General features: G+C 39.5%; 2 protein-coding genes across 5 annotated transcripts in view; one reads left to right on the top strand and one right to left on the bottom strand.

The window, feature by feature from the left end:
* ALPK2 (alpha kinase 2) overlaps positions 1 to 3,756 on the bottom strand; it is a 79,751-nt gene extending 75,995 nt beyond the window's left edge. Inside the window, exons 1-2 of one of the 3 annotated variants that reach the window (XR_004746191.1) lie at positions 2,961 to 3,756; positions 1,821 to 1,868 (exon numbers count right to left, since the gene is read on the bottom strand). The gene's annotated coding sequence lies outside the window, so the exon portion shown is untranslated. Of the gene's footprint in view, positions 1 to 1,820; positions 2,124 to 2,960 lie in introns of those variants that run through there. The other 2 variants (XM_035310093.1, XM_035310092.1) reach the window with 2 other exon arrangements.
* A 91-nt stretch (positions 3,757 to 3,847) lies between these two features.
* MALT1 (MALT1 paracaspase) overlaps positions 3,848 to 25,660 on the top strand; it is a 29,264-nt gene continuing 7,451 nt past the window's right edge. Inside the window, exons 1-12 of one of the 2 annotated variants that reach the window (XM_035310105.1) lie at positions 3,848 to 4,088; positions 5,299 to 5,465; positions 8,510 to 8,631; positions 9,464 to 9,614; positions 10,687 to 10,865; positions 11,440 to 11,536; positions 13,632 to 13,658; positions 14,750 to 14,782; positions 16,731 to 16,934; positions 22,849 to 23,026; positions 24,406 to 24,480; positions 25,527 to 25,654. In XM_035310105.1, the coding sequence (XP_035165996.1) occupies positions 3,928 to 4,088; positions 5,299 to 5,465; positions 8,510 to 8,631; positions 9,464 to 9,614; positions 10,687 to 10,865; positions 11,440 to 11,536; positions 13,632 to 13,658; positions 14,750 to 14,782; positions 16,731 to 16,934; positions 22,849 to 23,026; positions 24,406 to 24,480; positions 25,527 to 25,654 (1,522 nt within the window). In that variant the 5' untranslated portion in view covers positions 3,848 to 3,927. Of the gene's footprint in view, positions 4,089 to 5,298; positions 5,466 to 8,509; positions 8,632 to 9,463; positions 9,615 to 10,686; positions 10,866 to 11,439; positions 11,537 to 12,277; positions 12,311 to 13,631; positions 13,659 to 14,749; positions 14,783 to 16,730; positions 16,935 to 22,848; positions 23,027 to 24,405; positions 24,481 to 25,526; positions 25,655 to 25,660 lie in introns of both variants that reach the window. The other variant, XM_035310104.1, reaches the window with a different exon arrangement.

The raw sequence follows: 25,660 nt of genomic DNA, 5'->3' as shown, positions 1-25,660 counted from the left end.
TTAGCACGTTTCTGCTCACAAGACAAAATGAAACAAAACAGATTTTTCCTGTTAAACAAAATACCTACTATAAACATAGACACAAACTCCAATTTAAATCTTTTAAATGAGTTATTACATTCCCTGAATGGAAATTCATACAAGATATTTGTATTTATGTTTGGAAAGGTATAACTTTCTTTTCCAAAAAGGTTGCTGTGCATGTTTTACCCTACTTAAATGCTTATTTGCATGTGCTCTTTAAAAAATTTTCCTGTAACGTAAGTCAAAGCTTTCAATAAAAGTTTTCTTTTAAAAGTTTCAACAACATTTGCCTGTTTCTGTGAGGCAATTTTTCAGCGCATCCATCAGTACTGATGGAATCAAATTCCACCTGATATTTCTGATCTGCTTTTCTCTACACCTTGTCTACACAAGCTTTCCAAAGTGGTTGTGCCAGACAGCTGTAAAAACACTTCCCAAAAAAGTTGTGTTCCTTTCCAAAAAGGTTGTGACCGTGCACTCATTCTTCAATCTTATTACTTTTTAAAAGTTAAAATCTCTGAGGCAACAAAAGCTCAAATTCTATAATTCAGTTATAACTCTGCTAACTCTACTCACATTAGTAGGGTTAAATACTTATATAGCACTTTGCTTACTGCAGTCTAATATTTGATGGGGTAAGAGTAGCGAGAACCCCTGCAGACAATGATTCACGACAACTGTGCTTTCTGTGCATTTCTGTATCTCACTGTAATGAAATTCTGTCTCAGTTCTGACCAGAATCTCTAATGCTAGAATACAAATAATAACTATAATCATATTATTCTTTTACAAATACTTCCAGACTCTGTGATCAAATCAAACATTTAGAGCAGCAAACTTGTCAAAATGCCTGTAATGTCAGAAACCAAACTAGCAAAACACTGTATTATCTAATCCAATTATTGTGTATCTGTTGTAATAACAAGGTTTGGATAAGAAAAACAACAGTGAAGTTTGGGCTGTGCAAAAGCAGATGTCTGGAAAATGTGACCTTGGCAAACATGCCGTGCTTCTTCAACTTCTCACATAGGAGACATTTTGAAAATTTCTTACACTAGTGAACTAGCTATTGTAGACAGCAACACAGTATAAAGGAAACACAACAACTACAATTCACTGGCTAAACCTAGGAAGAATAAGGGACCATTCTGCTTATCTCTAACGAAGAGCTTAATATAGAGTAATTAAAATAGGCAATCACAGCACAACTCTTAACACTGATCTGTCTTAATCTATTTTTAACGTTTGTCAAGCATCTGACAGTGTCGCATGAGCAATTCATGCCCGATAACCATCTTCATGCTACCAAATGACCAGATTTTTTGGAGGAACGGAAGAAATTTTAAACTAATGAGTACTAGGCCATGTAATAAATGTTTGGAATAAATAACGTATATTTCTGGACACCTAGTGTCACTTACACGTTCCTTATAGAAAAAAAAAGTTTGCTTTTGTGTGGCTTTTGCAATATTGTCTTGCTCAAACTTAGTAGAAGTATTACCAGACTGTAATTTCAGAAATATTTAGCAGAATCTAAATATCTAGAATCTATCAAATGTTGCTTTACAATAAGCAAATAACAAATCATACTGTTACATAAACAGTATAAATCACTATATTAATGTCGTGCACTAAGAATAAAGTAACTGGCTCGTCTTCGTTTATTTATCTTTTACGATCACTTTTCTATTTTCTACAGTATTTTTCTTCTATTTGAACATGGGAGAAGTAAGTAGCCAAGTCATTTTTAAACTGTAAACATTTTGATCTCTCAAAACATAAACATGTGCACTTACCCTTATGTGCTCACTCTTTAATTTCTGGACCAGGCCTGCGGTTTGACTCTATGTTATGAGAGAGAAGCCAATTAGTTTATGCATTTTGCTTCAAAGCTGAGAAGCTCTTCAGTGTGGTTTTGCTAGTGTGACCTTAGTATAGTGAGTCTGATCACAGCAGTTTGTCTTCCAAGAGAGACTATTTCATTACATGCAGCAGATGGCTCTTCCTAGGAAGACCTCAGCCAGAGAGGGCGAGAGAGCTGGCAGTGATGAGAGGGCAGATCCTACTTCCATAGAAGTCCAGGGGCATTTCCTCGTGGCCTTAAGAGACAGGAAGTGTTGGCCTTAGGTTTTCATAATAAGGCACTGGGCTCACTTTTAAAGCACATGCTTTGGTGTACTTAACTGCTTTGCTAGGCATGGCTGGAATTTCTCAGTTGCTTGAAATTAAAAACGCAAAAAATTCTGCCAAACACTGAGAAAATCTGCACAACTCTCTAACAAGTAGACTGAGGAAACCAAGGGTGAACAGTGAACTTTTAACAATCACTACCCACAAAAAATCACCTAACAACTCACATTTCTCAAAGGCAATGATTATCAAACACGTATCTAAATGAATCCCGAAAAAGTATTCCCACGCCTGCTACCCAAGAAGCCAATTCTCACACAAGGAACTTGTCTGAATTACACAAAGTGCCCTCAGCTCAAGGAGCTCAGAAAAGGCTGAAAAGCCAGTTTAGTGCCATGTTTTTTTTTTGTTTTGTTTGTTTGTTTGTTTTGTTTTTTTCTTGACTGTTTTGCAGAAAGTGCAGCTAAAATGCTCGTTATCAGATACTAAGGTGCTAAATACTTCAGATACCCAATGCTCCTGAGACCTAGGCCACAGGCTAAAAAAAACCAGGTGTGTTCAGCAACAAACAGAGCAGCAGGGATATCTATGATTCACACAATAGCTTAATAGCCAAAATAATCCCCAAAGAAATGAGAGACCAGGATTTGAAGCCATCTTCAACGTGATCTAATTTGACTGTTTGACACCGTGGGATGTCCAGCAAGCATGGTCCACAGCCCAAGGCGGGTGAAAGACACCAGCCTGCTATCAAACACAACTGTGGGTACATGCATGTCATCAGGAAGCCAAATGCACTCTCTTACCTGTATCCATGCTGCCATGCAGATTGGTTTTGCACATAACTTGGGAGGAATACATTCTTGATTAACGGTGCGTGAAGAAGCCACTCCATGCAAATTCAGGTCTAAATAAATAGCTTGTTTTTCAGAGGTGCTAGATCTCACAGAAGCCAAGGGGGGATGCTGTGCTGTTACCAGCTCTGCAGGCAGGTGCGCGTCTCTGTGCACTTCTGATTAGTGCCAGGCACGAGACAACCAGCTACTGAACAGCAAGCTTATTAATGTGGTCTCCACGTTGCACTACTGCAGCCACCGGCCTCCAGTTTGCGCACAGGGACATGAGGGCAGACTTGCAGCTACACAAGGAAACGCTGCAAAGTATGGGTGGTCACACCTGAATGCTCGGTCACTGATTAAAAATGGTAGTACGAGTAATTCCTAAGACACTTTCAGCCCACTTTGAGCAACCTGTAGCTCCGGGAAGATGCGAATTCTCCTCACACCGTGGCCGCGCTCGCCTCACAGCCCGGGAGCAGGCGCTCGGAGGCCTCTCCTCAGCGGCAGCTCCTGCCCCCGCCGGGACCCAGGCACCCGGGGACGGAACGTGAGGCGGGGAGCGCCTGCGGCCGGGTTAAACGCCTTCTCCCTGCTACCAGCGGGTACCCCGCTTTTGCTTGTTTCACCGCCCTGCCCAACCGCGCTCCCTCCATAGGGAAGCTGCTCCCCAGCCGACCCCGGCCCTCCCGGCTGCACGCGGCGGCTTTTGGCCGCGGCATCGCTTGGCCTCACAACGGGACGCCAAAGTTCCCTCGGGCCGCCGGCAGCGAACCTCGGCCGGGGCAGCCGTCCCCCTGCGGGGGGGGCCGCGGCGAGACTAGGCAGTAGCGGGACGGGGCCGGCGGCGGGGGCCGGGCAGGGCCGAGCCGTGCGGCTGCGCTGGGCGAGTCCTTCCGGGCGGGAGCACCGCCCCGGCGGAGGCAGCAGCGGGGCGATGTCGGAGCCACCGCGCAGCCCGCCGGGGTCCCTTCCCCTCAGCCGCCTGGCCGAGCCGGTGCTGCGGCGGCTCAGCGAGCTGCTGGACCGGGCGGCACCCGGCAAGGGCTGGCGGGACCTGGCGCAGCGAGCGGGGAGCCGCGGCAGGGTCCGCCTGAGGTGAGGGCGCTGCCCGCTGCGGGGGGCCGGGCGCGGGTGCGGGGCAGGGGCCGGGGCCGCTGGCGAGGGCCGAAGCGGGCGGGGCTCGTCCTGCTGCCCGGCGTCTGGGCGAGCCTCCCGGGGTGGAGCGGCCAGGCGCCAGGGGCCTCCCGCCCTGCGCCCCCGCCGCAGGTGTGCGGCGGCTGCTGCCTGTAGCGCGGCTCCTTTGGCTGGGGGCATGCATCGGCACCGCTTCCTGCCTGGGTCACGTTCGCTTCCTGGTCGTTTCGCTTTCAGTGCCTTTCCAGATTTTGTTTAGAGGGTAGAATCTCAGAGGGAGAATAAAGGAAAGGTGTTTCAAGGGCAGCGCTGAACGTGGGCTGTGAAGACCTATCCTTTCCCTGGGGCGATTATTTGTTAATACAGGGAAACAACCCGAGACCAACAGCACGACTCCCTCGAGAGGCCTGGTGCTGCATTTCTGTGTCTGTGTTACCCAGTGAAATACAGTGAAATTCTTCTTGATAAGGGAAAGTGTCCTGCCTCCGGGCTTGTGTGGCAGTGTGATTTAATGAAGGAGATGTTGATGAATCTTCTTAGCAGTAATACATAAACTTGCATTCCCTTTACTCATTCCCTTATCACCTGTATTGTTTCAGTCTGCTGTGAACGAAAGCACATAAAGTCATAAAACTGAAGTTTAAAAGCGTGAAAGTTTATAGCTGGAGATAAATTTATTGGAGCTGTCAGCTGTAGCCATAGCCGTGTGTGCGGCAGTGAAGCTGCAGCAGGCACTTGTTCTAACAGCTACTCTGCAGATCTAAGTCTTCCTGGGCTTTCAAGTCAGACTCTGACTCAGTTTTTACCGCTTCTGAATTAGGCACATGAAAACGAAAGGTGCTTGTTTTTCTGCTGAGACTTTGAAAATCAAAAATTAGAAGATTTCTCAGTATGTTTGGTCAGAATTGTTAGGCACAAACATCTCTTGTTTTCCAGCATACAACTCACTAATTTCTGTCTGTGGAAGTGCCACTATATAACCTCTGGACTCTTGAAACTTGAAGGAAATACTCCAAAAAAGCCCAAATCAGCTACAATTTTCCCATCTTTTTTTTTAAAAAAAAAAATCTTTTTTTTCTTCTTTTTGGTCTCAAACTGATTTTTATTAATCTAGCTCCTTTTTGAGAAAGAGTATTAAGAAGGTCTAAGCTGTGTCTTTATTATTTTGTAGCCCTCTTGATTTAGAACAATGTTCCCTCAAAGTCCTGGAGCCGGAAGGAAGTCCAAGCTGGAGTCTCCTGAAGCTGCTGGGTGATAGGGGTTGCACAGTGGTGGAACTGGTGGAGTTCCTGCAGGCCCTGGAGCATACAGAGGCTCTCCAGTGTCTCAGCTATTCAGGTCAGTTCTGGTTTGTGCTTTCAGTGAAACTAGGTGTTTTCCACTGGAAACACTGAAGTATTCGTCTTCTACCGTAAATAAAAACATTGTTAGTGTTTAAATTCTAGTAATTGGTATCATTTACATGATTCCGAGATTAAAAGTAGGCTAAGTAGGTAAGCAGGCTTAATGCAGTCTTGTTGTAAGCTTGGACTCGGCTACATCAATGTGACAGGTGCTGTCATTTGCTCTGCTAACTTGTATTAAACTGTATTAACTGTGTGAAACTGGGCCTTTGGTAGATGCTTGTAGAACTGCAGTGGTTGAGTTAGGAAGGCAAGTTGCGTTGCCAGCCATCTGTTCAGGCTACAGGCTTTGTGGACTTAGTTCATAGCTTACCCTGATTGAATGGGAACTGTTCAGTTAGCACCAGTTCTGTTGCATATTGGATCCATTCCAACTGGCTAATTGGGCAGAAAGGCTAACCTAGCAGGGAACTAGATTATTTTCTGCTAACACATTCAGCTTGCTTCTTCTCAAAAATTGTAGAAGTGTGGACAATGCAAGGGAATGCATGGGTAAGACCATGTAAACCAAGTTCTTCTTGTAGAGTGCAAGTATAGTCCTTCAGGATGTGGTAAAATTTGGTCTACTAGGAAGTTACAAAAGTCCCCCATGAAAGTGGGGATTGGGAATGAGACTAGCAAGCTCTTTGCCATACTGATAGCTGTCCTTCTTTTCTTTGGACAGCATGAGAACAGAAGCCATGGACTTAGAACTACTATTAAGACAACAGTGTAATTTTTCAGGTTAACTAGTAATAGCAATGATTTGCAGCCATTTCATCCAACTAAGGCAGCTGATTTTTACTGTACTAGGAGCACCATGGCTCGCTGAATGAACGAAGAAGTGTTGGTGTATCTTTGTAATCATTCAGAAAATTAAGCCAGGTGTTTTGTTTTTTTAACACATTAAATTCTGTAATACTTGCAGGAAGTAGCTATATAATGCTGAATGAATGACAGGAAAATAACCGAAACTGAAGAAATTATGAATCGGTTTTCTTAGAACTTGTTTGTAATAACTCTAAGGAGTACAAGATACTGATCTTTCAGATGACTTGCTTTTCTCAGCTACTTTCTTAAGAGATGTTAGTGATGCAAAACAGGAGAGATTAAAAAAATAAAAGTGGAAGTCTTTGGAAAGTGCAAAGCCCTTTAAATTGACATTATAAACATCCTACCTGTCTTGTTTAATATTAGGTGATTGTGACGCTCAAAACTACTTAAAATGCTCCCTTTAACTCAGAAAAACAGCAGAGGAACTATTAAATGAAAAACTGAAGTATCCATCTCTGGAGCTAAGCTCTAGAGGGAAAATGTTTTACAGAAAGATAGACAAGATGTTTTCAAGTCCTGTAGCTAGTTTGGAGTAGCCCCCTGTGTGCTCAACTATTTTAGAATAAGATTCTGTATGGCGGAAGCTAACATAGCCCGCTTTCCTGCTAGACAAAGACCCAGTGATTTCCATATGTCATAGAATTTCTGTTTCAGTCTGACTGCATGTGTTTCTGCTCAAGTTTCAGCCAGTTGATCAAATCATTACAGTTTCTTTCCTCAAGCATTCTCTGTTAGGAAAAAGTCCCCATGTGTGACTAAGCCATTGAACACAAGCAGGGAGTTGGGAGGGGAAGCAGACAAAAAGAAAACTCCTGGTGGAGTGTAGTAAGAAGGCTTGGAGCAAATTATAATCTTGAGCCTTGTACTGGGACATTTGCAATCTCTTTGCAGCTATTTTTGCTTGCAGCTTCTGTTTAGTTTACGTTACTCTCTAAAATTATTCCCCCACCAGTCTGGGATGCTGCTTCTGTACCAGACTGCACTTCCAGCTTCTGCAAAGTGTGTTCCTTTAAACAGTAATAAGGAACCTACTTTCTCCCAATACAGGGAAATAGACCAACTCTAATCAAAATGAAATATTTAATATGAATACCTATTTTGTATCTGATAGGTAATTTCAGAGAATAATGAAAAGGTAATGAAGTTCCTCTGTGCCGTTCACTGTTTCTGTGCTTTTTCTGTAACCAGTGTTGTAGCATCTAGTCGTTAGCATGTACTGTTGCTTGTGGTCCCACTGGGTTTGTTACATGCGTTTGCCATCCATAGCAAATAATACTTCAATCTAGTGATCTTTTTTCATTATGAGCTCAACATTGCTGAACACCTTGACCAGAGGTGCGTATATTCTTTGTCAGCACCTTGAGGTTAAACTTTCTGTTCTGCAGATGACTTCTTTTTTTTCCCCCCTCTTCTTCCTGTGACCTTGGTTGTAACAGCAGATCTGTTTTGGGGGTTGTACTGTAATTAGATCCCTGGAATGGTCTAGGTTAAGAAAACAACTGGATCATATCGGACTAGTGTCAGAATTTCACTCACACTATTTCCTGGCAGTTAAAATCTGAAGTGGAAAATTTTACCTTGCAGCCTAGTAAAAAGAAAGCCCCAGCCCTGTGCTCTACAGGAGCAAAAGCCATTAAGGAAACTAACTGGCTAATAAGTTGCATGAGCAATACCTGAAAAATTCAGTATGTTGTAGTTAAATTAGGTTTTACTACTTTGAATGCTCCCTCAGGCTGTGCCTTGTCTCATATCTGAAGTTTAACAACTCAAAGAAATCATTTGGTGTGAGCAAACTCCATAAGGTGTATTACGGGAATACCCCTCCCAAAAGGAAACTGTGATGCCATTGGAAGTACGGTTTGCTGTAGTGAGTAGAGAGCAAGAGGGAACGGAAGTTTCCTGAAATTAAAACATCGGTCATCTTCTGTAAATCTTTGATAAAATTGTGCTGATTGATTCAAGTGTGGATTTTGTGTAATGGAAGACAATTTTGCATGTCTTACAATTAACTAAATGAAACTGTGTATATACACAATAAAACCAGATTACTTTCAAGTATAATTAATGACAGAAACTTTCTTTGCTTGTAAGATAATTTAAGTGCAAATTTAAATGGTTGAATTGTATTTCTTAATCACTTTCCTATGTCTAAATTCTTTTTTAAAGGTATAAAGATTGTTGTACAGCCAGACTCTCAAGCAGTGCTCTCTGGCCAGGTTGTCAAGCTGTGTTGCTGGGCAACAGGACACCCCTTTGTACATTACCAGTGGTTCAAACAGGAAAAAGAGGTAATAGAGAAACAAAAAAAATATATATATATATACACACACATATGTATGTATATAAAAATTGGTGAAAATAATAGGTAATGACTACATAAGCTAGTTTATGATATCCCTCGTGTTAGATGGCAATTTCTCTCCAAAATTTTTTAAGGCTGTTGCTCTTAATTATAAGGGGAGATGTTTGCTTCATCTACTAATAAAAATAGAAGTTGAATAAATGCTATAATGACCCTATCAATATGCTAAAACATTAAGGCAGTTCAGTGAATTCAGAGTACTTCTTCATCCTTTGAGACTAATCTTGAAAACTGTAAGTTTAGTTGTGTCTCAGCCTACCAAGAAATTTCACGCCCTGAGGAAAAACTGCTGCAGTGGAATAAATGTCAGTCACCATTGGTTTTAGACAGGTGGAAACCGGTTCCAAACGCTGAGCAATTGAAGGCCTGAACTCAGTGTTGTCACAGACTTGGGTAAAATACCGGAGTGTATGTGAGCCAGTATCTCTGGAGTTTGAACAGCAGCGTTTACGTATTTCTTGTCCTGATTATCTTCCTACAAAATAAATAATTTCAGGAAGAGTTTAACCAGCTTAAAAGCTCAGAATCCTCTTAAATAGACGCACATGAATAATGCCTAGAAGAAAGTCCCTCTAAGCTACCAAGTGTGTAGAGCAAGATTTTCTCATCCAGAATTTTTAAGCAAGTACGGGAGTTGAGGCTGCTGTTAATAAATATTCTAATATTGAGGAGTTGCTGAATAAATATTCTAATGTTTGATCCTAGTTTAGCTTAAATCAATCTAAATCAAAGTATTTCTTGGTTCATGTGTGATTCAGGTTCCCTATGGTAATTCTCCAGAACTGGTTTTGAATCCAGTGAAAGTAAACGATGCTGGCTTCTACATCTGTCGAGTGAACAGTGAATCTTCGTTTGCGTTCAGTCAGTGGGCACGACTAGAAGTTTGCGATCTTCAGGGTGCATCTCACGGTGAGTGGCAGAAGCTTTTTATAGTGGGACATCTCTGTGTGGATTGTACCTTGAAGCTGAAGTCTGTTTTTCTCTAGAGTTCGAGTGAGCATTTATTGGATGAACGTGGTCTTCTGAAAGTCTGCCTTCCTGCTTGTTAGAGAAACTCAGGTCCCCATCACTGTCTTGTGCAGACATGAGAGAAGGATGATTAAAAGGGTGATACTCAATTGTTGTGCTCTTGTACTGGCTACAAAAGCAGAAGAGAAACAAAGTTCCACAATAGCAGCCTTTCAGTACTTCAAGGAGTCTTATAAAAAGGATGGAGAGGGACTCTTTACTAGGTAGTGATAGGATAAAGGGGAATGGTCTTAAGCTAATAGAGGATAGCTTTAGATTAGACATTAGGAAGAAATTCCTCACTGTAAGGGTAGTGAGGCACTGGAACAGGTTGTCCAGAGGAGCTGTGGATGCCCCATCCCTGGAGGTGTTCAAGGCCAGGCTGGATGGGGCCTTGGCCAACCTGATCTAGTGGGTGGCGTCCCTGCCTATGGCAGGGGGTTGGAACTGGGTGGTGTTTAAGGCCCCTTTCAACCCTACCCATTCTATGATTCTATGAACAGTGGATAAGAGTAGATGGAAAACAGTGTCTTGGAATCCCTTGAATTCCTAAAGGATTCTAGTACCAGAAAAATCAAACTTTAAACTTTTTTTTTTTTTTTTTTTAACCTGAGCCCTGTAACCTGGTAGTGTCTTTACACACACAGTCTTTTACGTATGTTTGTCCTATGGGTTCTGGTCTGATAATCGGGAATTTTTGTCCACCATCTATCTGTTTGCTGCTAGTCTGAGAATAAATATACTGCGTAAAGAAGAACTTAATGAGTTTCAGTGCTTCCCTGGCCACTAGAAAAAAAGTCCTACCTTACATAGAAGCTCATAGCACTTGTATGCTTAAAGTCTGCACACATAAGAAAACCTAGATTCTGTGTAAATGGAATGAGGCGTTAACTGCACTCCAAGCAAATGAGATAAGCACACTGATGGATGGAAAAGACTCTTTCCTTTCATTGTTTTCTTTGTTTATTTGAAGGAAGCTTAATTAGTTTGCCTGAAAAGAAGATATGCATTTGTATTCAGCCTCAGCCACAAAACTTGACAGTGGGAGATGCTTTGGTATTAGAATGCAGAGCTGTTGGAAACCCAATTCCTCAATATCAGTGGTTCAGAAATGGATTTCCCTTGGCAAATGGGAGCAAAAATGTCTACATGGTAAGTTACTGCAGAGTGCTCATGGGGGATTAATATGTAACCACCTTTACCTTATCACATAATGCTTCCTTGAAGAAAATAACTTCTTCATAGCCTTGATAACCTTTTCTGCAAATACAGTTTCTAAGTAGCTATCCTGTTTTGTTACTCAAATGCTGATATGGCTCTAAGGCTCCAGGCTGCAGAACTGTAATCCTGAACATGTTTCAGGTAGTCATGGGGTGTTGTTACACAAAGTTACAGTGTATTTTGAATGAGAGAGATTTATTGACATAACAAAGATTAAGTACCAGTAAAAGTGAAAGCTTGTATTTCTATCACAGACTGCAAAGCTCTGTGATTTGTAAGATCTGTAACATTTAATGATTAAAGCATCTCAGGCCTGTTAGGTGGATTTGCACTCTTTCTTCAATTCTTGAAAGCATTTCTAGAATGCATGCTGTTCAACTTACTGTAGAATGAGGGTATCAGCAAATCGTGGATTTGTTTAGGTTTTGCTTTTAATTTTTACTGTTTCTTATGTGGGGGCTTTATTCTGGAGCCTGGCAGGATGACTGTGATTGTGCTCATGTAGGTAACTTGTGTGGACATGGAACATGGGGGAACATATTGGTGTCACGTGTTCAATGACCAGGAAGACCAAGACAGCAAGAAGATAGAAGTTGTTGTAGGTAAGGAGTTTTTCAGTTTGATAGAGGTCAGCTGATTTATCAATTTCTTCACTATCACTAGAACTTGCTTTTCAGACTTCTAGCATTAAGCCAATCTTCTATATTTTTAGTTTATCCCTTTGTTAAAATAGTCTTGCTTGCTGACAGCAAAGGCAATTTTAAAGTTCTGTATGTTACAAAGTGCTTTGGGTTTTTAAGGTAGCTAGCATAGAAATGCTACCACTTTTTGGCATTGCTAGTATGAACGTAGCTTGTCAAAGATGGTGAGCTGTTTTCTTTATATTCTTGTTTCTGACAACAGAAGAACAGTTTAAACCTTGATTTCATTAACATCTTGGTAGTGATTTGAACTGCGTTACACTGAACTCTTTAGCAATCAGTGCAGGTGAGATTATTCACAGCAAGTGGAATAAATGGATCTAACACTGTTTAGGGTGTATGCATGTATTTGCAGTAAACTAAAGAGGAGAAGATCTGTTTATATAGCTTCTAGATTTATCTGGGACTACTACTGCATAATTCATATGAAAAGTTCTTTCTGATCCTAAGAACATTCTAGTACTCCTGAATTTTAGTAGTAATTACTATACAGTATCACAGTCAGTGCTGAAAGATTTATACTGCTGTAAAATGAGCCAGATAACAGAGAAGCTTGGAAGTGACCTTTTTCTTCCATTTTGTGTGCTAACTCTCATAACTGAGAGCAATTGTCTTCCAATTTCCCCCCGCTTAAAACACAAGGAAGGAAATCTATGGCAGTGGAATGCACAGAAGGTAAAGTAACTCTTTAGTTGTCAATCAATTTTTAAAGATTAATGATTGGGATGATGTATTACTAAATGCATTACTGAAAAGCATATGTGGGTTAAGAGCTTCAGTATGCTTTAAAACACTGATGTGTGATGTAATGTTCCTTCTGCATGTGCTTCTCTCTTCTTTGCCTTGATAGCATGATCTTATAGCTTATGGGGGGACAAACAGCAAGCTTTCTTCTGCAATATTCCTTTTTTTTTTTTTTTTTGTACTGTTTTTGTGCCTTGCATTTATAATTTCTATTAATACACAAAAATGGTGAGATCTCTTTAGCTGGGCTCCAGAAAGCAACATCCTTGCAAGAAAAACTTGGTATATTTAGGGACCTGGATGACCTTAAAGAGCTGAATAGAGCTGGTTCCACTGTCAGGTCTCTGTCTGCAAGAGGTGTTGCCAGCAGCCTTACTACGTTGATTTCCTTTTTCCTTTGCATTGCTACCATGGGAAAAGTTGTATTGTGACCTTTATGTTGATGCCATCAATTAATTACTGAGACTCTTAAAGTCTGTAAAATTTATACAGCAGGGTATTATACATAAAGATGTAAGGCTGCTTACAGAAGCCCCCCTGCCCTGCCTCAAGTTGATCTACCAGCAATGAAGGAAACACATGCATTTGTTTTGCAAGGCACTCTAAACATCTCTTTACTCTTTTTCTTAGAATTAAGCTGCTGTGCAATGTTTCTTGTTCAATCTTTAACTGGAGCTGATGTTCCCTTTTAGCTCCTTTGTTAAAGGTTTGACATTGTGAGCGTGTTGTGTACTAGAATGTATGTGTAACACAAATTTCAGTGTCAGCCACTTCCACAGCATAGCTTCTGAGACATCTCTTTGAGCCTTAACATCCTTTCTGGATGTAGACTTCTTGCTCAGGATGTTGCTTTTTAAGCAGTCCTTAAAACATCTATTTCTCGCATGGCAGATTCTGATGTCTTGTTCCTTATTCATTCAAGCTGCTTGCATGCCTGTGGGCCTGAGGCATAGTATTTTCCTACCTCTGTTTTCAGCTATATTGTAATACTGTGTCTAGTATACCTTAGTATGATTCTATGATTCTAGTATTTTAATGCAGGATTTCCTCTTCTGTGTATGTGCAATAAACATAAGAAAGTTAGATTTACAGAAATACAAAGCCAAAAATAGTTTAGAAAGATAACTTGTTTTCTAGTTTTTGACTTTAATTAATAATGGCGTGACATAGATATATTAATTATATTATGTATTAATAGAATATGTATTTTTTGCATCTTGTTTAAACTATGAAATGGTGCATTTCTTCACAGAAGATCTAAGTGATCTTCAAAAAACAGGTAAGTGCTATGTTTTGAAAAGCTTTAATTTCACATCTTCATCTCATGTTACAATTCACTGAAGCCTAGCTCGGTTACAATATTTATTTTACATTATTTTGGGGATTTATTAGTGACAGGTATCATGTTAAGGGCAGTACCACTTTCTGGTCCCAATAAACGAACTTGTAGATATGCAATGAACCATAGAGTTGCTATTATCTTTTCAAAATCACACAAAGCTGCTCTTTTATACTGCATACATGCTTGTTATGTAATTGTAGAAGAAATTGTGTTTTGTTTTCTTGTCTGTGGCTTTGTTGGGCTCTAAGTTTTACTATGTTGCTGCTTTTTCAGATGATTACAGTGACTGAAGTATAAGATGTCTAGCTGTCACCAATGATAGATTGAGTTGGTGTATTTCACAAATTCATGTTGGAGTGAGCTAGTGTGACTTGAAACCTGTTTGATATTTATTATAGAAACAAAAGTCTGAAATAATACCCTATCAGGGATTACCTCTGATAGTGTTCCTAAAATATCAAATCACAGAAGTCATAATTTCCTGGGTTAGACATGAAAGATACGTTTACTTCTGCTAAGGCTTAGTCACTGAGAGATAGTTCAGTAGTGTTGTCGTGACATGTTATCCAGAGTTAGGCCTTGCAGGGCATTGGCATTACCATCCCTTTGTGAAGTACAAAATAAAAGATTTTTCACATATGGCACATTGAATTGTCATCTCTGCTACTATCTCCATCTTACGTATCTGCATTTCATTTGGAGAATACGAACTGTTCCAGACATTACTGAAAATGCTGACTTGCAGTTTGTAAAATTCAAAATAATACCACAAGTTTCTGGTATTTCTTAATAAATAGGACTAGCTATTCATATCCTACTGGGGTATGTTTGCTGGGAGGAGGTCAAAGAAATCAGGTAAATAACAACAACAAAAAAGCACTTTTATTTTCTTAAAACCAGTGAAGAAATTAAGATATTAAAGCCTTACTAGTAGACTGTTGCTGTATGGAACGTGCCGTTCACTTTCTGATGCTGACAGCTATGATTGTACTTACTGATGATCTGTTCTTGTAATTGATTTCAAGCAGACCTACAAGAACAATCAAATGGCAGACCTTTTGGTAAGTAGTTTTGTGCTTGAAATGAACACTTGTATTTCTTATCTAGGAGATAGTGTTGCTTCTGAATTTTGCTTCTTCTGCCATTGCTTATGAAATAACTTGTGAAATAGCTGCAGGGAGGGAGATACTTGCATTTCCATAGCCCTTTATAATGTTTGGTTGCCCTTTGAGTAGTAAGCTGTGGTGAGGGCACCAGTATTTTTAGTGACTTGGTGGAGTGTCTGCGACTTCTCGCCTGTTTCAGTTTACTGTTACAAATTCCTCTGGCTGTGACCTTAACAAGTGTGTTACACCATTATTTAGAATACTTGAGCGGCTGGTGGTCGTGGCGTTATGGTGAGGTGAAAAAAGGGATTGGTGTTGTGTGCTAAGACTAAGAGAGTATGTTGTGCCTGCAAGCTCAGCTTCAACTGTGCACAGTGCATGGAGGCGTTGATCCTGAGCTGCAGCTTGCTGAGGTAGATGGATAGGATATGTGTTTTGAAGAACGGTGGCTTTTTTTTTTTAATCACATTCTTAACTTTGCATCATAGACTTGACTGTGGTCAGGCATGTTGTCTTTGTCAGTGCCAAACCAGGTGGAAGGGCTACCAGACTATGTCAAAATCTTACTTCTCTCAGGCTCATCAGTGTGAGGGGAGTGTAAGTGTAGTTCTGGCTCATCTTTTCAAAATTGTGTAGCAAACTCACACTTTTAAAAGTATTTTTCAACATCAGTCTTCTACTGTCACTATACATCTTTCTCTGCCATTAAAATAGTCCACACTGTTCAAGACCTTGAAGGTTTTTCAGCTGCAAGAATGTGAAAAGTGAGTTGGGAATCTTGCTAAAGGAATTGAAATGTTAGATGCTGAGGCTATGGACAGAGGCTGCCTCCTGCGGATGTGGGGTTACTGACTCTGAAGCAGATTAGGGACAGTCATATGATCCTATTTGCAACCGGAGCAGCAGGACAATAATTCCTTTTGGAGAGGAGAAGTAACAAATAAACCAGAGGAGAAGTGCCTTGCTTTGAATAAATGCCTTTCTGTACCTTGGCATACAATTTTTGGATAAAAATGAGACTACCTGTCTCTGAAGCACTTCTGTCAATGTATTTTTTTTTCCTTAGTTTTATAGCTGCTCTGTTTACTCGCGACAGAAATACTTCTGGCTGTATTAAAATCAGCTTGAATATATCTCAGGCTTAAGAACGTCAATAGACTTCCCTCCCAGTTTTGTTAATTCCTCTTCTCTCAGTTACTAACTACAGCAATAGAAGAAGAGGCCCGAAGAAAAAGCACGTTTTGTTTAGGAACCAAAGAAACCTTAACAACCAGGAAAAAAATGACTTTTTACTTCTGACCTAAATAAAGTTTTCTGTTATTTAAGTAAAAGCTTCTACTTAAAACATACCATGTTTTAGCACGATGTGAATGTAGGAGTTGGAGATTGGAAAGTGGTCTTTTGGGTGTGGTGATTTTTTGTTTGTTTGTTTTGTTTTATTTTTAAGAAGATCAAGATTTTTTGAATCTGCAGGTTCCTTTCAGTTGTCATAATGCTGGCCTGGGGGGTGGGAGTGGTGGAGTATAACCGGCCATATCTTTAGCAACGTGCCGTAAGAATTTTCATGTTTATTTAAATTTCCTTCTGTATAGAAGAATTCAGTAATTGTCTGTGCTTTCAGGAAAAGTTAAAGGAATGACATACAGTGACTCACTTCTTGATAAATTACCCAGTCTCAGATGCCTCACGGTTCAGATATGTTGACTGTCAGAACATGCTGAAGTGTTTCTTTGCTCTTTGAGAATTGAGTTGAGCTGTATAGTTGATACAGAATGACTTGCAAATATTGTGCCTGAAGTGAGGCTGGATACTATTGTTGCTTTGGAATAAATTAAATTTAAGGTATGGAATCCAGGGAATACAACAAATGTGCTGCGGTTTTGTTTTTCCTTTTTCTCTGCAGCAACAGACAAAGTAGCTCTCTTAATTGGAAACATGAACTACTGGAATCACCCCCGACTCAAGGCTCCGATGGTAGATGTCTATGAACTGACCAACTTGCTAAGACAGATGGATTTCAAAGTTGTTTCTTTGCTGGATCTTACTGAGTCTGAGATGCGAAATGCCGTGGATGAATTTTTGCTTCTCCTCGACAGAGGAGTATATGGTAAGAACATGTGGGATCCCTTCTGAAGTAGGTCAGTTTCTGACATGTGTTAACACACAAACATCTTGTATATACCCCTACCAGTTCCCTGTACATGATAATAAAACAAACATCATTACAAATAGCATGTATGTAGAGTGGGAAAACTTAAACAAACCCACCAGCATATCCTTTGACTTTGGTTTAAAAACATTAATGTTACTTTATTATTGGAACAGATAAAATCTTTGAACTTTTTTCTTTAAAACTGCAGTGTACTTCTGTGTTTGATACTATCAGTGTGTTTGTCTGCCAACAGCTGCTGCATCTGTGTAGTGTATTTGGCAACATACTCTGCAGAAAATGCACATTTCTGCTAATCTTATACGCAAGAGCAAGAAGGGTCTGTTGTGTCTTCTGTATTACTGTGTGTTTCTTTATTACTGTGTTACAGCTAAGAGCTTGTAGCAGAGTAGTTAAAAATATGTAACTGCAGTATGCAAGACTACGTGTAGTCTTGAACAGCAGTCTGTGCTGCTCTTAAGAGACCTTTTAAATACCTTCTTCTTAAACACCTTCTCTGTCCTCCTTCCCCCTTTCCTGTGCCTGCAAGTTACTGTTTTGGTTAAGGTTGACCAGCCCCTTGGTGTGGTTAGGCTCCTAGTTTGCATTTCTGCTGAGGAAGTGGGGAACAGCCAGAAGTACAGCATGCAGTATGTTCTGAGCTTGCTCGTGGGACTGGGACCTTTCTGTTCATCCTCTGTCTTTCTACTGGTTGTCTACAGACTGCTCTTTCCTTCTGGACTTGCATCCTTCTGGAGCTCTTTGGGAGGGGCTGCTATGCTCTCTTAGTCCTTGCTCACCAGATCTTTAAAGAACAGAGGAAGAGGTGTTCTTTTCTGTGCCTTGACAGTAAGCTGCACTCTGATACCAGGTGTGTTGGGAGTTGGGAGGGCGGGAAATCATGCTTTACCCTCTTCTCTTTCTGCCAAGTTTTCAGGTTAAGTAGAAATCCCTATTTTTTTGGATTGCAGGTTTCTTTCAGTTGTCATTATACTGGCCTGGCAAGCAAAGAGTTTTTCATCAAGTCCTTAAGAGGGAGTGAAAAAGTTCTGCAAACCTGTACTTCTACTCCAAACTCAGATACAGCTATTGTTTCACAGCTTTGTGGACAGTCTGAATGCAGAGTGTTTTCTGTGCACATTATGTGGGAAACTTAATATGCAGTCACACTGCTTAAGCAGGCAACAGGCCTCTAAATTGCACCATCACTTTAATAATTGTTCTGCAACATCTTATCAGTATTGGTTTAAGTTACAGGAGTACAAATCAAGCATACTGAAAGGTGTGTGTTTAACACATCTCTTTTTTTTCCCCTATGTTCTTGTTAATTGGAGTCACATTTATTTATAAGATACCTGTAATGAAATATTAGTAAGAATTTTAAGTTGTCCTCTACATATTGCATAGGAGTTGCCTTCTGGGATGAAGACTAACCAATCAAGTCTGATAAATGTTGTTACTGCTGCTATGCACTGATTCTTAAATGATTAGGCAAGACAAAGAATTTATGAATAAGCTTGACTTTGAAAGAGAAAGCACAAGGGTGGAACCGGTGGCTCTGCTGGCTGGAACATGATGGAATTGATCCACTCAGCAAAAAACCTTGATGCCTTAGGTGGAAAAGGCCTTGAATGACCCAACTTGGATTGGAAAAAAAAAAAATGTTTTGGTGGGCTCTGAGGAGTCTGCTGCTGACTGCCCCTATCTTTGTCATTTTTTCTAAATACTGTTTGCATAAAATGACTGTAGAAATCCTTTAGAACAAAGATAGAAAGCTCATCCAATTGTACTGTTTAAATTGCAGAATTTTTATAGTAATAACCAGTCAAGAAAACATTGTTAAATTCTTTTTTGTAACACAAGGTCAAGTTATTTCTTAGTATGACTTTTTAAATGGTGTGTTACCTGATGCTCTGTGCAGAACTGGGTGATCTGACATTTGGGCATTTACATCGGAGCCAGAAGTCGTATGATAGGGGGACTAATTATGGCAGTAAAGTTTAGTAGACTTTCTGGTAGCTGTTTTCTCATTTTGTACCCCGGGGAACAGATGTATTCATGCATTTAGTGAGCTTTTAGATTCTTGCACCTTCTCGTTTTTTTTTCTGTAATTGTTGACAAGAATTTAGAAAATAAAGTACTGAAAGACATCAACAAGTTTCTCACCAGCAACATATGAAAGCTCTTATAAGCCATGTTTTGGCAGTTATATTTTCCCAGCAAGTTGATATTTCTGAAAGAAAAGCAGAGTGTTCTTTCGATAGTGTTTGACAATAACTACCTTGTGATCGCTTTGTTCTTTCTGGATAGCGTCTACTAATGTCTTAAAGCGTATAAAAGATGCTGTCAAGGCACAAATAGATGATGATTTATTGCATTTTTAGTGGGCATGGCTCCAAACAGAAGCATAGCAGATACTCCTGCTCAGTCCTTGTTACACATACTCGTGATGCCTAATATGACATTGGGTAATTGCTGCTTACTGCCAGGAAAGTGGCATTTCAGATATTGTTCCTTAAGAGCAAGACTAGTAAACAACATGATGATGATGGTCTCCTCTAACGTCTTAGTTTATGTTGTATTAAATGTAATGTGCAATTAGTATTCTATCCTACGAAGGACAAAAGCATAAACCCATACGTTTCAAAGACTAATAATATTTTGGCTTTTTTCTTTTAAAAAAAAAAAAACAAAAAAAACTGCTGATATCACTTAAATGCTGACGTCTGTGAGGAACTTGAGCCTACTTAAAATTGTTGTGCCAAAGTGTCTAATGAGGCCCTCCAAACATGTTTGCTTACTCTGGGTATGCAGAGGTTTATTTCTGATCTTGAGCTCAACAGATTAACTGTTGAAGGTACTTATCAAAAAAAACCATGCTGCAGTTATCTACTCAAGGGAAGAACAAAAAAGAAACTTAGTTATTTCTGAAATACTCCTATTCATTGAGAAAACGCTCTGATAAATTGGGTTCCTGCCCTTTCCAATACTTTTTCTACTGCAAAAAGACAGCATGCATCTCTGTGTATTCAGTTCATGTTACGGTAGGATGAAGGTCAAGGTACTTTTGCTTGCTTGACTTTGTGTTCTGAGTGCTCTGTAACAACTAAAAATTCCTCCTGCACAAATGGTGTCGAGGACAGCTATCCCAAAACTGAGAATGGAAATGGCATGAATCTGTGGTGCTTTATCCAGATATTTTGTAGCTCTGGATGCTTGTCTTTGCTCTGGAGCTTTTTTGCTGGCTGATGGGTGCTTATTTGCAGCTGCCATTCAGTGTGCTACAAGAGCCTCACCTATGTGACATGAAGGAAACAGCCCTCAGCATGCTTGCAGTCACATGGAGGAAAAACTTTGGTTTCAGAGTTTTTCATAAAGTCAAAAAGTAAAATCAAAAAGTTGGCATCAATTTTTTTCTCTCTCTGTTATCATAAAGACAACACGCTATTCTTAGCGTAGGGCCCCATGAGAATGGAGCCGTGACTGCTGCAGTGCAGACTCCAGTGGCAGCAGGCAAAAAGCTGAGGAAAGCTGGAGGTCACCAGCTAGAGCAGTGACTGGGTTGGTGCTGTATGGTACAGGCATCTTGGCCAATGCTCTCGTGAGGTGAGCCAAGTCCACGTGCCATAGATTGAGTTGGGCAGATCTGGTGCTGGGTTTCCATAGTCCTTTAGCAATTATTTCCTTGTTTGGGATGGACAGGCGCATGTGTATGTTGTTACTTACCCTCTGCATTCAGATGGTGGCACGTCCTGTTGTTGGGAAGCTGTCTGACAGCGGACGTTGATTTGCCTTCATATAGCGTAATCTGTGGGACGTGTTGGAAAAAGGTAACTTTTAGCTGTGAGGAATGGTACTTTTAGGATTTTATTGCTTCAAGTATAATATATTCCAATAGTCCATATCCCCTGTTCCTTTCTAATTGATTCTTTTAATTAAAGAAAGCAAGTTGTTAACTTCATTTTTAGGAAGCAAAACAATCCAATGAGAAGGCAATGGGAAACTAAGAAAATGGTCTGTTTTAACATAGCTCCAAGTGATTATTTTGGGCTTGAAAAACTTAAATGGAAGTATTTCAAAGATGTTACCTTTGTGTTTTTTCTGCATTTTTTTTTCTTGATTTAACATAGTTTTTTTTTCAGTTTTTGCAAGGCTCACTGATACGTTCTTAAATTTAAGACACTAGTTTCCTTCAGTCAGTCCAATTACTTACCTAACATATGCTCAGATATATAATCTCAAATATATCCTTGATTTAGGTCCAGATCCAAACTCTGTGGAAAAGAAATTTAGGAGTCCCTTTCACTTAGGGCGTGGCACAAGATCATTGACAGTGATGCTTCATTTTTAACTTGTTTGAAACTAATGTTTTAATCACACATTTAAAATTCTGTGCCCTTTAGACATTTATAACAGTTTGATTTAATTAAAAGGTCATTTTCCAAGACTCTGGCAGGTGAATAGCCATTAAGCTCTTGAAGTAAAGCCTTAAGTCCTGGAGTTTACCTTGTATGCACTTGCTTGCTGCTTGTCTTGACTATGCAAGTTTCCCATAAAAAGAAATTGAGCACTGCTGATTGAATGGAGCAGTTAGCAAGGTCTTGGCATAGGTGCTAATGACTTGAGAACTTACAAGTAAAAGAAAACGCAAGGCTTAGTTTGAATGGATATAGTTATATCTTGGTATCCCTTTACAGGACGTGCAGGGCTGTGCAAGAGAAGTATTTTCAGTTGCTGTAGCTATCAGTAATTAAAAGGGAGAGCATGTAGCATGCCTACCTATGCCAGCTGACTTGAGTATTAATCTTTTAGTATGTTAGGGCGAGGCTTGTTTTTAGGAAATATTCAAGTTTTATTTTGATACAAATTTCACAGCTGCTTTTAGTAAGAATAAAGGCATAACAAGACCATGTCAACAATTAGCATAAATTGTCGTGTCTCTGCTGACTTTGATTCCGTTGCAGTGCTATGTACTATTTGAAGATCTGACCCATAGACTGCTTTGTATAGATAAATAAAAACTCCTCTTAAAAAGAAATTCTTTGTTTAGCAGATGCACAGGAGTTACAGGTTCATGCAACTGTAAAGAGATATAGATGTCATCAAATAAAAATGAGTTGTTGGTAGTTTAGAAATAAGAATGTGCTGTGGAATCCTATCAAGTATAACCATGGAATAATATTTTTTTCCCCTATGAATATAAAAAATAAAAATTGAAAAATGCTGTCATAGTGTAAAACACTATCTTGTTTGTTAAACTGATTTTAAGAATTGCCACTGATAATAGTAAGTTTAAAAAGAAAAGAGAATAGTTTTAAAGGTGCAATTTCTTTCTTGTGCAAAAAAAAAAAAATCCAACCAAACTGTTCAGGGTTATCTTTTCTGTCTGTAAAATCTGCACTGAGTCTTAGCTACACAAAGCTTTGTAGTTGCACATGTGGAGAAGCTGTTTTACAGTTGGCACGGTTCCTTGCTTGTATCTCTGAGTTATATATAGTAGATAACAGATAACCTCTGTTAGAGGTCATTACTTAAAGCACTTTAAGAGTATTTAGCTATCTTTATTTGTGTGATTGATATAAATATCTAATCAATTCTGTTTCATGAGTTGAATTTTTTTTTTTTTGGTTTTGTTTTGTTTTCACTTCTCTGCACCTTTTGAAGTTGATGATACTTTTTTTTCCTCCTCCCCTTCCTTCCTGTTTTAACAAAGGCATATTGATACCAAAAAACCTGCTTGGAGTAGCTTGAAGGATCTTAATCTCCTGCAGACGTATAGTGTGCATGAAGTTCTTTAACATGTTAAAATTGATGGGAATGTTCCAGTGTACTCTTGATCTGTGTTTTCAGTTAAATCTGTTTGATCTCTCAGGTTTGTTATACTATGCTGGCCATGGCTACGAAAACTATGGGAACAGTTTCATGGTTCCTATTGATGCTCCAAATCCTTACCGATCTGCAAACTGTCTGTGTGTGCAAAACATCCTCAAATTAATGCAGGAAAAAGAGACAGGGCTCAACGTATTCCTGTTGGATATGTGTCGGAAAAGGTATCATTTAATCTAATAGTTCATGAAAAGTGAGAAGTGTTGTTAAATGTTTGAGGGGTGTTTCTGGTTTGTGATAGAGGGGGAGAGAGTATAATGATAGTAGTTTCAGGAACCAGCTGTGAAGTTCAGTTTATTCACTGCAGTAAGAGATTAAAATGCAGCCTACTTTTAAATTGAATGAATGAAATTGAACAGTTGCTTTGGGAAAATAGCAAAGGATCTTGAGGGAAAGCTGGACTTTAAGCTTGGGAGAAATCTTTAATCTGGGCCAAGTATACACTGTTCTTGAATGTTCCTGGTTCTGAAAATCTACAGCCTGCACCTGAGCCTTTTTAAAGTCAATAGACTATATTTATAGGCTTATTTTGTCTTTGGCCTTGGATGGATATATGAATCTGGGGACTAGACTTTCCATTTCTATGTGCAGATGCTTGCCTCTTGATTTGAATGACATCTATTTCTTCCCTTTTTTTGGTTGTTGTTTAAGAATTATAAAGCATGAGTGTTACTAGATAAAAGTGAAATTAGACATCTTAAAGAAGAAGAATGACCCTTTACCTCTTGCATCGTTACCCATCTCTATCATCACAGGAAGGAAGGAGAATCCATATGATCAAAGGCATGTTAATTTGACAGAAGGGCTCAAGTGAAGTAGTTATTTTGGAACTCTTAAGAGGCATGAATTTGGTGGACTGCTTTTATTCTGGGGGTGTTGTATCTTTATTTAGAAATTAAAAATCAACTGGTTCATCAAATTTTTCTAAACGAAGTACTGTTTTCTTTACATGTTCAGAAAATACTATGCCCTATTAAACTTACACTTGAAATTAGCTCTTCAGTCAGCACCTCTGAAAACTGGTCTCTGTGGAATGTTTCTTAATGGAAAATTGCTAATGCTTTAATGTTCATGGAGCCTTTAAACTTCACTGCTAATGAAATGCCAGTGACCCAATTCAGCTTCACAAGCTGCTGTGCATTTAGCTACATAAGCCTCAGGTTAACTGTGCAGACACCACCATGTTTTGAAAGACAGAATTAATATAGTTTTTGTTATAACCTGAAGTGACTAGTTATAAGACATTTTTGCAGAGATTTTAGCCAAACTAATGATGTATTGGTTAATACATCATTCCCTCATCTAGTTAACATGTGATATTTGACTGTCCCTTTGAATTGTCTTCATGGAGATTGTTGATAGTGCTGATTTTTGTCTAGGAGGATTGACTAGCTAGGAGCTAGGAGGATTGACTCTAGAACTGTGGGAGAAAAATAATGTTTCTGAACTATGCTGGTTTTATATTTTGAACAACTTTGGAGTTGGTTACTATGATTATTTCTCTAAATATTCCTTTAATTCTTTTGTTTCCTTTTTACTGCAGAAATGAATATGATGATACTATACTTATCTTAGATGCTCTGAAGGTTACAGCCAACATTGTTTTTGGATATGCCACGTAAGAAAACTTTTTTCTCCTGCTGTGCTGCAGATATTTTGAAGCTAGAAGATATCACTGAGATTGTGTAGCTAATCTTTTACAGAAAATACCAGCTGTTGTGTCAAGGGACTAATAACTCAAATTGGTATCTGTATCCTCAGACTACCTTATTGACTTTATTCTTTGAATGATTCCATGGATATCCATATATATTCCTGGTACTTAATGTTCCCATGCAGGTATAAGGGAATGCCAGTGAGAGAACCACATTCAGCAAGTCAGAAGCTGCTGGACAATATTTCTGTTTATTTCTAATGGCTACTTGTAGGAATGCTCAAATTATCTGAATGCTACTTATTAGAGATTTTAAAAGCACACAGAATGAAAAAGCAAATTTTACCCTCAAACCCATAATGTTTGTGCTGATGGAGAAGTGGGACTTATGTCTTGTGTGTTCCTAATGGTACTCACCATTCTGTGCACTTGTACAGGAAGTCAAGTACTGTTGAGGGACTGATTAACTTTAACCTACCTGCTGTACCCTCTGCAGTTATGTCTCCTCTGCAAATGCCAGTTAAATTTATATTAAAAAATGTATACATATATATAAGATTAATCAGTGGCATATAGACTGTCCCTGCTTTTTTGCTTCATCTAGGTATAACACATAGTTACACCTGCAAATGAAATTGCTTGAAGAGGTTACTTTGCAGATATCTGTATAACCTCTCACTATTAGTTTTCAAGTCATGTGCAATACCTATTGAACAGAAATAATCAAGAGCGTTAGTGAAGTCTTCCATGAGCAATTCAAGCCTCTCACACAAACAGCTGATATTGCCTCTGGTCTATGGCTTGGTTCTAAGTGAAATCTTCCCAGGATGAGTTGCTTGCAAATGAAGAGCAGGTTGACCTTAAACCTGCTGTATAAGGGCTTCTTTCTCCCATTCCCAAATGTTACTCCTTTTTTCTTCATGTTGATCTTAGTCACACAGCTGTTGCAGTGTGTTGGGTTTTGTTTGTGTGTTGTTGTTTTTTCCCCCTTGTCACTGGTTATCTTGTAGGTGCCAGGGAGCAGAAGCTTTTGAGATTCAGCAGTCAGGGCTGGCCAATGGAATCTTCATGAAGTTCTTGAAGGAGCGTCTGTTAGAAGACAAGAAGATTACTGTACTGCTTGATGAGGTTGCAGAAGGTGAAT

The sequence above is a fragment of the Oxyura jamaicensis genome, chromosome Z (assembly GCF_011077185.1).
Source record: "Oxyura jamaicensis isolate SHBP4307 breed ruddy duck chromosome Z, BPBGC_Ojam_1.0, whole genome shotgun sequence".
NCBI classification, from domain to species: domain Eukaryota; kingdom Metazoa; phylum Chordata; class Aves; order Anseriformes; family Anatidae; genus Oxyura; species Oxyura jamaicensis.
Note: the sequence above shows the minus strand (reverse complement) of the source record. Positions and strands in the feature narration are given on the sequence as shown.